The sequence below is a fragment of the Miscanthus floridulus genome, chromosome 5 (assembly GCF_019320115.1).
Source record: "Miscanthus floridulus cultivar M001 chromosome 5, ASM1932011v1, whole genome shotgun sequence".
Taxonomy (NCBI): Eukaryota; Viridiplantae; Streptophyta; class Magnoliopsida; order Poales; family Poaceae; genus Miscanthus; species Miscanthus floridulus.
The window spans coordinates 106,571,969-106,586,682 of record NC_089584.1 but is presented as its reverse complement, the minus strand read 5'-3'; the positions used below and the strand labels follow the sequence as shown (position 1 = coordinate 106,586,682).

The 14,714-nt window shown below is 44.9% G+C and overlaps 1 protein-coding gene and 1 pseudogene across 2 annotated transcripts; both read right to left on the bottom strand.

The window, feature by feature from the left end:
• Positions 1-2,103: 2,103 nt before the first annotated feature.
• LOC136452913 (chaperone protein dnaJ C76, chloroplastic-like) lies at positions 2,104-5,629 on the bottom strand (annotated as a pseudogene).
• Positions 5,630-6,796: 1,167 nt separating this feature from the next.
• LOC136450412 (probable alpha,alpha-trehalose-phosphate synthase [UDP-forming] 7) lies at positions 6,797-12,740 on the bottom strand. Of its 2 annotated transcripts, XR_010758344.1 has the most exons (4): positions 10,445-12,740; positions 8,553-8,826; positions 7,469-7,981; positions 6,797-7,123 (listed from the first exon to the last, which is right to left on the bottom strand). XR_010758344.1 is itself a non-coding variant. In XM_066450835.1 (3 exons), exons 1-3 carry the CDS (start codon positions 12,505-12,507, stop codon positions 7,652-7,654), a joined length of 2,667 nt encoding a protein of 888 aa, XP_066306932.1. In that variant the 5' UTR covers positions 12,508-12,740; the 3' UTR covers positions 7,422-7,651. The 2 variants fall into 2 exon arrangements, 1 of the variants encoding a protein (XP_066306932.1); XM_066450835.1 differs by lacking the exon at positions 6,797-7,123 and having other exon boundaries at positions 7,422-7,981.
• Positions 12,741-14,714: the final 1,974 nt, after the last annotated feature.

Genomic DNA, 14,714 nt, shown 5'->3' with positions numbered 1-14,714 from the left:
CTCTTTTGTTTAGCAATACTCACATGTTTCTATTCTTTCATTTGCACATTATATGCCTCTATATATTGTTTACTGAATCACACTTGAAAGGTCCCAAATCCCTTTTTAAGTTCAAGACATCCAAAAGTAACATAAGTCTTCAGTTAATCTATTACCATTTCTAATATCTAATTTCACTTATTGGTTACTTTTTTCTTTATATCTTTTTAGATGGTTGCTCTGCATATTGTTTGCAAGCTTCATTTTATATCATCGACATCTTGAAGCTCCATGGTCATGGCATATTTCAGATTAAAGGATGACCACAACATAGTGTACAGTGATACTTGAATATATAGTTCATGCTTGTGGTCAGCATTTGGCCAGTGGTTCAATCATTCTCCAAATTGTTAGCACAAAGGAGTTCAAGAGATTTCAGAATTGAAGCAAGCAAACATTAAAATGGTGAACCCATTTTTTATTTTATTTTAATAAAATAATGCAGTGAAGAAAAAACTACAGATGTGAAGTTTAGCAAATATTTTTGCCCTTTGTCATTGTTAATAAAAGAACGTATTGGAGCTTTCCTTTCATGTCATAGTTTAGATTTCTTTTGGTGATCTAAATGCATCAGCAGGCCGCAGGCAGCAGCGGCGGAGTGGCTGTCTGCAAACCCGGATGGGGGACAGAGGCGACGAGCCTGCCAAGCACTCTGATGCTGTCATTTTGCTTTGACACACAATACGCATGATGGGCTCCGGCCATCTCATTTCATTGTTACCATGAACCATAGAACAAATTAATCCTTTAAGGGCTCGTTCGGCTGGTTGAGAAACCAGCCGGATTTCACTGTGCGCAGATGAAAAGTACTGTTCACTCTCTCATATATTCCTCCAGATTCATCCAAATTCCTCCCAGCAAACAGGCCCTAAGATAGCTCCAAAAGATATAATAGCTGTGATTTTATTTGCAATGTTACTCAAGTATATTTGCTATGGTGATATACATGAGTACGGGCTTGTAACTTCATGAACCCTAACGTTAGCATGGGCTTATAATTTCATGGCCTGAACTTGCTTTTTTTTAGGCTTAACCTGAACTTGCTGGTGATATACATGAGTGTTTTTCGGATTATATACATGGTGAAATACAATTACGTGAAACTTAAACTATAAAAAATAGGTTGTTTTTATGAGCATCCCTGAAATGTTGTTGTAGCGTTAGCACGGGCACTGTACTAATTAAGCTAGAGGAGAAGAAGATTTATGGTCGCCAATTGCCAGTCAACCTTGACTGGAGAGATTAAACTAGTCCAAATGGTAGAATCACGTACTGTTTTAATCAACAAATTCTTGAGTCTTTAATAGTTAGAAAGAGATAATTAGCGATCAGTGTATCACTGTGTATAAACTACCGTAATTTCTATGGTCCGTAATTTCTATGACCATTTATTATTCGTCATATCAGCATTTTGTAAACGGACAATGCCTGGCACCAGCCACCAGCCACCAGCCACCCAAGCCCAAATCCCCGTCGCTTCCAATTCTTTCCTCAGTAATATTTTTCTTTTGAGGAATTCTTTCCTCAGTTCTAGCCTTCCAGGTTGTAGCTGAAGCTGCCTCCCCAAACCCCACAGGGCCCTGCTCTACCTGTAGCCCGAAAATTGGAAGGGGACCGGGGACGCGATTCTTTCGAGCATGGATTCCCTGTGGTTCTACTCCAGCGTCTTCCTCCGGCTGTCCTCCAAGCACAAGGAGAGCGAGTGTGCAGAAGAGCCGCAGCAAGATTCGGCAGAAACCAACAAGACGACCAGCGGCCGCCCTTGCCGGGCCCCCAAATGCGTCAAGGAGGCAGCGGCGCAAACAGGGCGAAGAGCAGAGGGCGGAATTGTGCGGATTGCGGCTGCGAGGGGTTGCAGCTGGGAGTGTGATGAGCGCATGGTTGCTTGGCACAAGGGGCAGAGGCGGCGGGCGCGCATTGCTGCGGCGGCCCGAGCCCGGTGCTCGCAGGCGACGATGCCGCCGCCCGGAGAAGGCGTGGCCATGAAGGCGCATCTCAGGTCGTGGGCTCACGCGGTCGCTTGCTCCGTCAGATAAGGGTTCTCCATTCAGAACCTGGGGAAAGCAAAATTTTGCTCCGTCTCTAAATAACGGCATCTCTTCATGGTTGTACTTGTACTTGCGGGTTATTGTGGTTTATGCACTTCGTCTTTCAGGTATGATCACTTAAGGCTCAGATAAAGATAACCGGTTCATATGATATAGATTATGATTGTAAGGAGTAGCAAGGTGTCACTTTCTGTGTACACTTGTTTTGCATCTGAAATCTGAGGGAACTCTGTGTAATCGACCCGAGCTATCACTAACAGAGGATTTACAGGTATACCATGTGGAATCAGAGAGCGAATATATACTATACAGGCTACAGCTCTCTGCAAATGATTAGGCTATACATTCATGAAGTAAATGGGGGTTAAGTATCCCTGTAATGTTTCCTAAGGTCTCTGATTGTTGTGTTCTCACTCCTTGTTGGGCACTGCCTCTGGAAGTTTGAATGTAGGAGGCTTTTTTTTTTTAGCCTCTCCTCTAGGTACAGTTGTAGTATCTGTTCGGATATAGACAAACACCATCATACACACGCACACCTCACACACACAAGGTATATAAACAAACCAATAACTATACCTAAACGACGAACGCAGCTGAGAGATACTCGAAGATCATCAGACTCCGAGCGTAATGGACACGTCACTTACATCTACGTGAGAGACAAATGAAACTATTAACAGAGAATAAATCTCGCAGGAGGCTACTGCGTGATTCCAGGAATCGAACCCACGACCGGCCGCTTGAACCACCGCAAGCAAGCCAACTGAGCTACGGCTCGAGTACTCTCGCCACCTCCTTGCTGCAGCCGCTGCTCTCTTTGCTCTCTCCTTTGCCTCCTCTTCTGCTTATTGGGTTAGCAGGAACGTTAACAAGACTCTCATGTGAAGAATAGAAAACATAGAAAATATGGGCAACTTTTATAAAGACTAAATATGCTAGTTTTACCGTTCTTCTCGTATCTTGTTGGTGCTCCCCAGATATCACTCCATGAGCCACCCGTACTGGAATCATCTTGGCTCATCCGCCTTCTGACCTTCTCCTGCAAGATGCAGACTAGTTTATGAGAAATGCAGGCAGTTCATGTGTCAAAAAAAAACCCTGTGTCATCATGTTATTCCTTCATGTATATCTAATGAAGGTCTATCAAGTAGAAAACTGTACCAGGACTTTGGCTTGTCTTTTCTCCCAACGCGAACTTGCCTAAGAGGCAGAAAACATTTTATAAGATGTGAGAAAGCCGTGGCTTGTTTAACTTCGGAGGAATTGCTATATAACATATCAACTTTAGGAAGTGATTGCATTATCAAATATCAACAAACAACTGTTGCAGAAAAGTGGGTGACCCATTTCAACAGGAGAAGGTTAGGATAGGTAAAAAAAGAACTGATATATTACCATCCGAAACACATCAACTGAGCCTCCCATCCCAGCAAGCATTAATCCAACCTGTTCAAATTGAAAAAGATTCATATACTAGTACAAGGTAGGATAACATGTACTGTTGGTCTGAATTTAGAAGGTTGGTTCTATTGTTAACTAGCTGCAATCAGAATTAGAAACTCAGAAAAACATGATCATGCCATCGAAATTATCAGAAAAACATAATCGTACATTTACTCTCTCTACTCTGCGCATTTCATCCTCAAGGAGCGAAAGTTGCGCAGCTGAAGTCCAATGAATGCAGTCAACTGGGCTGGACAAAACAAAAGTTTATCAGAACAGGTAATCAGAATACAGGACTCCAAACCAGAAGAAATATTACCAAATTTTCAGTAGGGATGCTTGGATCATAGATGGATTAACGAACAAAAGTCAGGGCAAAAAAGAAATAAAGATTTTTCCATTCTCATCAACTATCAATAGCTTCTTGAATCAGTTCTGCGCTGCCTGATTGGTCATAAACTCTTGCCCGTCCGAAATCTTCCTCAATTTGAAAGACCTTAGAACACACGTTAGCACAGTTCTTGCATCCTGCAGAGAGATGCGAGTAGAACATAATTAAGAGCTCATTAAATTGAATCCAAATACAAGTTCTGTTCAGGGCAAAGTCATCACTACCTATGCAACTAAACTCATCAACAAACACATGATCCCGGGGTGCATTGTCATCCAAGAAAGGATTGGTTGCAGTCCCGGCATACCCATGTATCTCATCATACACTGCTCGCTGGATGGGATCGGTAAGCACCTGCTTTCACTTGCTCCTATTAGATTCACACATAATTTCAATATAGCTCCATAAAACATGTTTAGAAAATGGCAGGATTTTATCTCCTGAGACTGTACCGTGTAAACTTCATTGATGAACATGCAGAAATTTGTCATATCAGGGTCATTCCCACTGAGATCAGGATGACATGATTTCATGCAATTGTAGTATGCTTTCTTGATCTGCTTCGGCGTTGCATCTGGCATCTGCAAACATGCAAGAATTAAATTCAAAGTGTTCTACCGTAACTTCAGGGTTGCAACAAACAGCCCCACTGCATAGTATGTTTCTTCCGCCTAACCATTTCAAAATTGCTGGCACGAAGATATATATTTTCAAAGTAAGAAGAAAAAAGCACTGCTTATTTTCCACTTCTACAAAACTAGACAATTCAAAAGAACGGGTTTATATCACAAAAAAAGGTAAACTGCAAAAAAGATTGCTTTCCAGATGAAGCACCTACAACGCCAAGAACAGCCTAATAATCTTCGGCGATTCCCCCCTCCGAGCTGCGGGACTCCGTCGCCACCGCCTTCACCGTCAAGTTCGTTCTTCCCCGTGTCCTCCGGCGCCAGTCCCGGTCTCTTCTTCCGGCATCCCAATATATGCATGTTTTCTTGCCCAAAATTGTGGAGGGGAAGAGGGTTGTGCTTGTGCCTGGGCTGTACTGAAGAGTTCGGCGGAGAAATGGATCGTCCATAGTATTCCCGGCGATGATAAAATCTCAGTTTGTTGGTAATATTGCATCCTGAGTGCCTCTACTTTTGCATTGTATGACCTTATTATCTTCCAGAGCAGAGACCACAATTGTCATGTAAAAATCCTTGGATGAGCGCATGGGCCCTCATGAGTTTGCCACAGGTTGTACACCACACACAAATAACTAAGACATTTTTGTCTTCAACCAGAAAGGAAATCCACTTCTGTTCTTCTGGAGGGCAGATTGTGAAAAAAAAAATGCTCAGTTACACGGATCACGATGGATAAGAGGGAACAGCCTCAGCTGAAACGACATGTCTCTTTCCATCAGGTAGCGATTGATGCAGTGATCGCTAATACAGAACACTGTCAGAAACCAGCCGAGCATGTCTAATAAGAGGCTTTCTATATAACTTTTTATCACGAAGTTTAGAAAACAAATAAAAAATTAGGCTAATAGGTTGTCTAAAAAAATAAGAATCACTATAAATTACTCGGGTGATTATTCTGATCCCTTATAGTAAACAAAACATAACTGGTACCTCTAGCCGATCGAGCCTAGCACTCTAGCAGGCGGTAGCGGCGACGTAGGCGCGCCGCCATCTCTTAACTAACTCCGCATCGTGAGAGTGAGATCACTCCCGGCGCTTGAGCGAGTTTGTTGGGAGAGAAAAATATTGTTCTGACTAAAAAAAAGTTAAAAAAAACGGATTATAAGAGAGAAAGTTATGATATTTTTAAAGGGTGAATAATAAAGACCATCTTAGACGTTTTGGCATTAGAGTATATACATGCAGACACATAGGTATGGTGGTGCAAGTGAGTAGCCAGCAGAAGTCGAGAGTCAGGGGTGTTTGGATCCTATGACTAAACTTTAGTTCCTGTCACATTGAATTTTTAGATATCAATTAGGAGGATTAAACATGAGCTAATTATAAAACTAGTTACATAAGTTGTGGCTAATTCGTTTGTGACGTCGTGTACATGATGGTATGAAGATGCGGTAGAACTTATTCGTGGATTTGTTGGCACACGAAAGAAATGGATATCAGAAATCTCTTCCTGCCGGTATAAAAAATGATCTTAGCCGCATCACGGAAAGATCTACACAGTAGAGTTTGTGAGCCGCGACGCCACACTCTCTGTGACTGTAAATTTCACAAACTTAGATTTTTGGATTAAATGTCACTTTAACGTCAGTTATATATTTTTACAGTATTGTTATCTTATCGTGTGATTCGTGTGTTTTTAATAAAAAAGTTTAGTTGTCCCGTAGCAACGCACGGGCACGAACCTATTTGCATATATAATCGAACCTATGTGTACATGATTATATGGAGATGTAGCGAAACTTATTCATGAATTTATTGGTGCATGAAAGGAATGCATATCATAGAATTCTTTTTGTCGATATAAAATATTATCTTAGCCGTATCACGAAAAAGTCTATACAGTAGAGTTTGTGAACCTGCGGCGTCGCGCTTTTCGTGACTGTGTTAATTTGACGAACTTTGCTTTTTGAATTAAATGTCACTTTAACGTCGGTATTTAATTTAACAGTATTATTATCTTATCGTGCGATCCGTGTGTTTTTAGTACAAAAGATTTAGTTGTCCCATAGCAACGTACGGATACGCTACCTAGTCTTATATAATCCATTTGTAGTTCCTTCAGTTTATTGAATTAATGGAATTATTTGGCATGCAAGAACAAGATTCTTCAGGTATCGTACTGGTTTCTGCTCACATTGGCTTCAATGGTTGAAAAGACGATTGAGAATAATTGCACCACTAGGCAAAATCCCCTTGTCAAGATACAAGGGTTAATTCCGAGCTAGCTAAAAATTAATTAAAATTAGCTCTAGTACATCCAATCAAGAAGGGTGCTAATTGTTTACCCAAGTTTCTAACTGCTCGTAGTTGTTAGCTCCCACCACAGCTAATTTGAGCAAATTTTTAGCCCCAACTAGGAACTCGTGACGTGTATCAAAACATGGCTGACTTATGCTCGCGGAGTACTCCATTCTCTCTTAACTGGTACCAAGGTGAAAAAGGTGAAAAGATGCCGGCCATGGATTCTTCCCTCCAGGCACTTTTTCCTATCTACTAGATACAATATGAAAATTACTCTAAGGATGCGTTTAGTTCACGAAATAAAAATTTTTAAATGTCACATCAGATATTTCGAGGATGTTGGAAGAGGTTTTCGGATACTAATAAAAAAACTAATTACATAGCTCGCCTAAAAACTGCGAGACAAATTTATTAAGCCTAATTAATCCATTATTAGCGCATGCTGGTTACTGTAGCACTTATGGTTAATCAGGGTCTAATTAGGCTTAAAACATTCGTCTCGCAATTTCCAACCAAACTGTGCAATTAGTTTTTTTTCGTCTATATTTAATACTCTATGCATGTGCCGCAAGATTCGATGTGACACTTTATGGTGAAATTTGTTTGGAACTAAACAGGGCCTAACTTAAGGTAAACTGAAAAAGGAACCAGAAATAGAGAAACAACTAGGTTATTGACATTGACTATCCTGGTATTGCTAATGTTTCACTTCCTACTGAACGAAATCGTCTTCAGTTTTAGTCTGGTGGTGGCAGTGCCAAATCAGCTGAGCATTTCACCTCCCAGGACGACACCTGATTCCATCATGCTCCCTCCAGTGTAGATGGTCCATCCGTGCCTTCCGGTGAACCAGAACCTGCCTCCTCCGATGCATCAGCAAGTGCTTCGAGCATGTTTAAGACCTCATTAGCGTCATCCAAATAGTAAATGGCCTTGCTTGGTTTCTGCCCGACTGTGCAGGCATACAGCGAGGTTTCGGGATCAACCATGCTCTTCCTCATACTATCAGCAATCTGTTCAAACATATCCTCATCCGATCTATCATCACCAATGCACAGAACGAAATCTGCTTGCCTTCCCTTCTCCATGAGAGTTGAAAGTATCTTCTCGGCAACAAAACCTTTGCTGACAGCCTGCAATGAAAGAAAAGCAGGGAGTTAAACTCGGGGTAACAAGTGACTAAATTTTTGCTGAGAAAAGAGAAATCAATTTCTTTCAGGACACTAGGGAGGGTCCGAGCATCCATGTACTACTCTTCTGACCTCCTAGGGCGCCGATTGGGCGTGTTGTATTAAAGTTTTTTTCTACCTTAATACAAAGACGCATAAACCTTTTGCGTGATTGAGAAAAAAAGAGAGATCAATTTCAACACAAAATTAGAATAAGGTCTTTGATGACCAAGTTTCATAGCAAACACAACTTAGATAAGTTTTACGGATTTTAAGCACATGCAAATTCAAATTTCTCTGTCTCCTTGCCATCATAACATGTCATGGGAGATGAATGATAGTACTATGGCCTAAATGACAAACTTCATAACAAATTAACTCGAGTTAGTGTCAGGTAAAGAAAAGAAACACTTATGACGGATAATCCTAATAGGTACACTATTTTGCACATGGTGTGGGGAACGTGAATATCCACAACATAAGTGTCAATTTCAACCATGCAGAGTACATAATGTGTTTTGGAGAAATTCAATACCTGAGGATTAACCTCTACAATATGCTGGCCACTCTTTACAGAGACTGGCTCATTGGCCAGGACACTTTCCAAATGATCTAGCATTTCTTTCGCTTGTGCAGAGCCAAAACCAGGGTCAGCATCTTGGTGATGCCAGACCAAAGCACTCTCTTTGGTTTCAATATATGATCCATCAGTTGCCTCTGTGTACAGTTTCATTATCGGCTCAGCCATATGCATCCATCCAAAATCTGATGTCTGATGTTGTATTTGCCACTGTTCGTCTCTGGTCCACCTGCAGACATAAGCAACTGTTGAGATATGTCCCAAACTTCCTAAGAAATCCCAATGTTTAACATCACTTCAAACTCACAAATATTCAAAAGAATCATATAAAACCATCAAAGAACACAGAAGTTTAAAAGTTTATCCGACTGTTTACATGCAAGCACTTTCGATATGCAAGTTGCAGAGTTGGAAGTGTTAAGCCATTCACAGCCTATTTTGTCACCCAGATGAGAACAATGAATCTGCGTATATTGCCAGTAGCCCAGCTATCAATCAGACCTTTTACTGTGCTGTGTGCTCACTCTTGATTGAGCAATAAACACATATTGCCACTAAAATAATCATACCAAATGACAGGACAAGATTTTTCGGTTATATTGAACTATCAAAGTGTTGTGTGGATGCAAAGATAAAGTATTGACGCATGGGGATAAACATTTCATTGATGATCAGCATATTCATATGTCATGCATAAGTCCAAAGCTATCAGCCAATAATAATTACAGTCTTTAATTGTCATGTGGGGGCGCCAATATCAAAGGCGCTCCAAGGCTCGAGACGCAGCCAGGGCAGTCTCCAAGGGGACACCAGCTGTAGTTAATGACAATTAGTAGTCTGGGGAAAGGATAGAATTAATGAGAGATTAAGGATGATTAATGGGGAGTGAACCAAGGAGCTTGTGGCTGGCGCCTAGGGGCTGGGCAGTCCTATATATACCCTGTAATCAGCTTATGAGAAGGCAATCAAGAAACAAGTTATCTCCTAATCTACCTCTGCTGCTCTTAATCTCATCCCCTTCATCTTAATCTCATCCCCTTCAACATAGGGCGTCCAGGGGATAAACCCCCACATGACATGAATACTTACTATCAGTCCTAAACATATAGCTATCCTGAGCAGGTTGCCTTGCTGAAACATTTACATATCTGATGTGTGATTGTCACTAAAAGGCGTGATTGTCACTGCCCTTATAGTTTTTAAAATAGGAATGACGCATTGCCAACATGGGTATCAGAGTAGGTAATGGGGTTGCACTGCATTAGAATGCATCAAAAGCACGGCAGCTATCAGAATCATACAGATAAAATGCAAAGCATATTTCTTGTCTTTCTAGCACTTTTAGGTATATGTTCTGGTGATGTTTTGGACAAATATGACATGACAACAGGTTCACCAAATCAATGTTGAGTTTGAGCCATCTTAATCAACAACAAAGATAATGAAATCTTTGGTTGGTGATTTTCTGTAATACAGAGTTTACTAAGCATAAGCAGATCATGAATGAGCTGTTCGTGTAAGAAGCTTTGGCTGATCTTCTAATCAAAAGAATAAGTTAGGATACGGAAATTGTAATAGTGGCATGCTGCAATGGGGGGAAATCTAAAGTTTTGTGACAGATTAATCACAAAAATAGGAAAATCTTCTCTTTACTTTCTTTTTTGAGAGTCAAGTCAGGAAAGCAAGCAACCTCTCAACATGTGACATTAAACTTCAATATAATTTTGCATTCATTTATATTAGCAGCTAAGATGAATATCAGTTGCATTTAAGGCAAAGAGGCAATGAAAGACACTAAAGAACTGTAATAAATTAAATAGTCATGAAAACTATGGAAAGACTTGTACCTCATAAAGTAGCCATGTTCAGCAGCAATGCCAAGCCCTGAGCAAGGGTAAAACCATTTTTCAAGGCTATCCCTTCCTCTTCCACTTACAGTAAAAACAACATTCTTCTTATCCGCACACAGGGTATTCATCATGTTAACAACAGTTTCACTTGGAGTCTTGTTCATTGTAGTTTGTGGTACTAGGGTTCCATCGTAGTCCAGTAGTATAATCCTGCTCTTTGACTTCTTGTAATCCGCAACAATAGAATCTACAGTAAGCTTTTTGAAATTGCGGTCAAGAGCAACCACTCTAAATCCAAATCCTAGTCCAATACCCCAGCATCTCCTCCTAAAATGGTCCCTACAGCTTCTCTCAAAATCATGAATATAGCTCTTAGACCAATAGGCAACATCGTGTGAGCTGACATACCGATAGTGCTTCTCATGTCGCAGTTGCTTCTCAGTATCTGATAAAGCGATGGATTCATTCATCGCCTCTGCTGTTGACTCAATGTTCCACGGGTTTACCCGAATTGCTCCACTCAACGATGGTGAGCAGCCAATGAATTCTGACACAACTAGCATACTTTTCCGCCTCGGTCTATCATCTGCAGAACCATCCAAACTTGGAATTCCCTGCCTACACACAATGTATTCATATGGTGTAAGGTTCATCCCATCCCTGACTGCAGTGACAACGACACACTCTGCAATTGTGTAATAAGCCATCCTCTCAACACTTGACAGTATCCTATTGACAAGCACGACAGGGCTATATCCAGTCCGTCCAAACTGCTCATTGATCCTCCTGCAACTGTCTTCAATCTCAGTCTGTAGCCCCTCAAGGTCTTTCCCGCTGCCGCCTTTTGGGTTTGCAATCTGCACCAACACTGCTCGGCCCTGCCATTTTGGATGTGTCTTCAGCATCTGTTCAAACGCAAGAATCTTCAGATCAATCCCCTTAAAAATGTCCATATCATCCACACCGAGCAAGACAGTCTTCCGATTGAATTGGTTCTGGAGCTCCGCGACCTGCCGCTCCAGATCAGGCTGCTGGAGAAGTGACTGCAGCTGCACCATGTTAATCCCAACAGGCATGATCTTTATCCCCACCGTGCGTCCAAAATAATCCAGCCCAATATACCCCCTCTTGGATTGGTACTCGATCCCGAGCATGCGGCTGCAGCAGGACAGGAAATGCCGGGCGTAATCGAAGGTGTGGAACCCAATCAGATCGCAGTTGAGCAGCGACTTGAGGATCTCATCACGGACGGGGAGAGAACGGTAGAGCTCCGACGAAGGGAAGGGGCTGTGCAGGAAGAAACCGATGCGGAGGCGGTTGAATCGGCGGCGCAGGAAGGACGGGAGGGCTAGGAGGTGGTAGTCGTGGATCCAGACGTAGTCGTCATCCGGGTTGAGGACCTCGATGACGCGCTGGGAGAAGAGCTTGTTGGCGAGGACGTAGGCCTCCCACTGGGAGCGGTCGAAGCGTCCGCCGTGGTCTGGGGAGAAGGGGAGCATGTAGTGGAAGAGCGGCCAGAGCGTCTGCTTACAGAAGCCGTCGTAGAATCGGTCGCAGAGGTCCTTGGGGAGGAAGGCCGGGACGCAGCGGAACCTGTCGAGGAGCGCCTGCGCGACCTCGTCCTGCTCGACGGCCGGCACGTCGGCGCGGAGGGAGCCGACGTAGAGGACCTCCATGTCTTCGGGGAGGCCGTCGCGGAGGTGGAAGAGGAGCGAGTCCTCATCCCAGGAGAAGCTCCACCCGCGGCCGTCGGGCCCGCGCTGGCCGCGCACGGGGAGCGTGTTGGCGACGACGATGAGGCGGTCGCTGGCGAACGACGACGGCACGTCGGAGGCGACGCTGCCCGCTTGGTCCTCGTCGTCGAGCTCCACGAGCGTCCCGGGCGTCGTCATCGTCCGCTGCATCTGCCTCGCCCGCGGCGGGCGGCCCCCGCCGCCGACTCCAACTCCACCCCCGCCCCGGCCTCCGCCCTCACCCCCGCCGCCGCCGCCTCCGTAGTCGAGGGCGGAGAGGTTGCCATTGGCGAGATCGACCAGATTGGTGTAGGATCGCGAGAACATGGCGGACGACCGGACGAAACGCGCCCCAGATTGATCCCCCGATTCTACTTCTGCCTCGAGTGGATTGCTCGATCGATTGGTTTATCGCGAGAGAGATCACCGCGCAACGGGGGAAGGGAGGGGGGCTACACGCCAAGTCGCCAACACACCAGGACCAGGTGCGGTGCGGCGTGGCGTGGGGCGTGGGGGCGAAAGATTAGCGGCTGTGTCCGCGCCCCGCGTAGATGTGCGTGGGGTACTGGGGTGTGCGTTGGATTTGGAAAGCGGCACCACCACTGCCGCGGGGATAAGGTCGGCGCCACGCACACGCAGACGCGCTACGCCCACACGGGACATCCCGAAGCCGCTGCGACGCAGGAGGACGCGCGGCTCTGGCCTGTGTCGCTCGCCGCTCGTCACGTTGCTCTATGCTCTCCTCGCTGCTGCTCTGGCAGGCCCGTGGCGCCTGACGCGGACAAAAACCTGATGTTTCTGTGGCGCCAGCTGTTGAAGCAGAGCCGCACACGGGGGCCCCCGAGCCCAGTCTGCGCCGGTGGGCTATGCCTAGTTGGCACTAGGCGCTGTGCGGCGCTCGGTTATCTATCAGCCCGTCCGTAATCGTAAATTTCTAAAATAATATTTTTTTCTCACATAAATCAGTCAGCAGTACTTTTTTTCACGAACAACTATCATACGAATCAGCCAATCGAAGCAGCGATGGGGAAAGGACGCGGGGGAAATTTGGCCCTTAGGACGAAATCACCAATGGAATTGGAAATCCGATCGGTCCGATCATGTATAGTGTAGCACATGTCTTTCTGTGTTAATATGCCATTTTTGCACGATGATCCTGTGTTGTTTTTATTTATATATTTGACGATCGCGTATGACACGCGAGGCATACCGAAGAAGACGAGTTCCAGGAGAAGAGAACAATGATGATATCGGATGAAAATTGAGTAATTGACAAGAGCCATCTCAGTCAGAGACTCAGAGGTGAGTGGCACCGCTGGACCGTCCCCGTTCGGCCAAAACTAACCGGTTTGTTAATAAGACTGGTTGTTGACCCGTGCCCCTATGCGAGTAGTGAATATATGGTTCTTAACGTGTAAAAAATGAGATTGATTTGCAAAGGTGGTTAAGCAGCCATTTATAAAACGCACATCTATTTAAATAATAAACATTCTTATGATAGTTTTGGTCATCGTTCCACGTGTCATTCTCTCTCACGTTCTTCTTCCCATTGATGGACAGGGTGGGAGGTGGCGCGCAGGGGCGGGCTCGCAGCGCTGAGGATGACCACTACACCGAGTAGCCACGCCCACACCACGCCCGCGCTAGGGCAGCTCGCCACGCGCCGGAGGTGCCTCGTGGAGGACGGCCGATGGAGGAGGGCCACCTCCAGATCTGGCGGAGAAGGGCCGGCGGCCGCAGCGTCTACCCTGTGGGGCGTCGGACTTCCTTGCGTCGACGTCAAGTCTCCCCTACGACGGTGGCGGACTCGGGCGAACGGAAGACTCGCGTGGGGAGGAAACAACGAATGAGAAAAGTAGGTAGTCAATTGTTGGGCCAATAGAATTAGGTAGTGGGAGGGGGATCTCTAGGCCAACAAATTTGGGTAATCTGATAGGTAACCTGATGGAGTGCATTTTTTGCCTCCACTACCCAAATGTAGGATAGACACCGTGTTTAGGTAGGCTGCTAGAGGTGCTCTTATGTGGCCTTTGTCAGATTTGGCCACCAACAGTATTAAGTTACGCGTGAATTGGCATTTTATCCTTAGGTGGATTCTTACTTACTCTCAGAGGAAGAAGATGAATGAACCCTAGAATGGCACCGAGCGATCCCCTACCAATGTCTCGATCTCTACCATTGTAACCCCTCGATTGGGCATCCCTAACATGAAGATCACTATACTACTGGACGTAGGGCTCAGAAGTCCGAACTAGAATAAATCGAGTTGTGTCCCTTCCGTGTTTTTGAGTGTCCGAGCCGCCGGAGACCCACACATCAACTTCCGACGAAGAACCACAATGCTCGCTGCAATTACAAACTCGCGACACTCGACGTTCCTGGCTTCAATGTGTACTCGGCGGTGGGGGACGAGCAGCCCGACAGTGGCGGCTATGATGTGTGCCTCCCTCACATCCTCGTGTCTCCCTTCTTCACCGGCGACCGCCCACACCTCTCCTCCGCCCCCTTGTCTCATCCTCGGCCACGGTCCTCCT

Coding starts and splice junctions, on each gene's coding strand:
- LOC136450412 (XM_066450835.1), bottom strand. CDS start 12,507: ATGTTCTCGCGATCCTACACCAATCTGGTCGATCTCGCCAATGGCAAC. Junction 8,827..10,444: donor GAACATGGCTACTTTATGAG/GTACAAGTCTTT, acceptor TTATGTCTGCAG/GTGGACCAGAGACGAACAGT. Junction 7,982..8,552: donor TTGTAGAGGTTAATCCTCAG/GTATTGAATTTC, acceptor CTTTCATTGCAG/GCTGTCAGCAAAGGTTTTGT.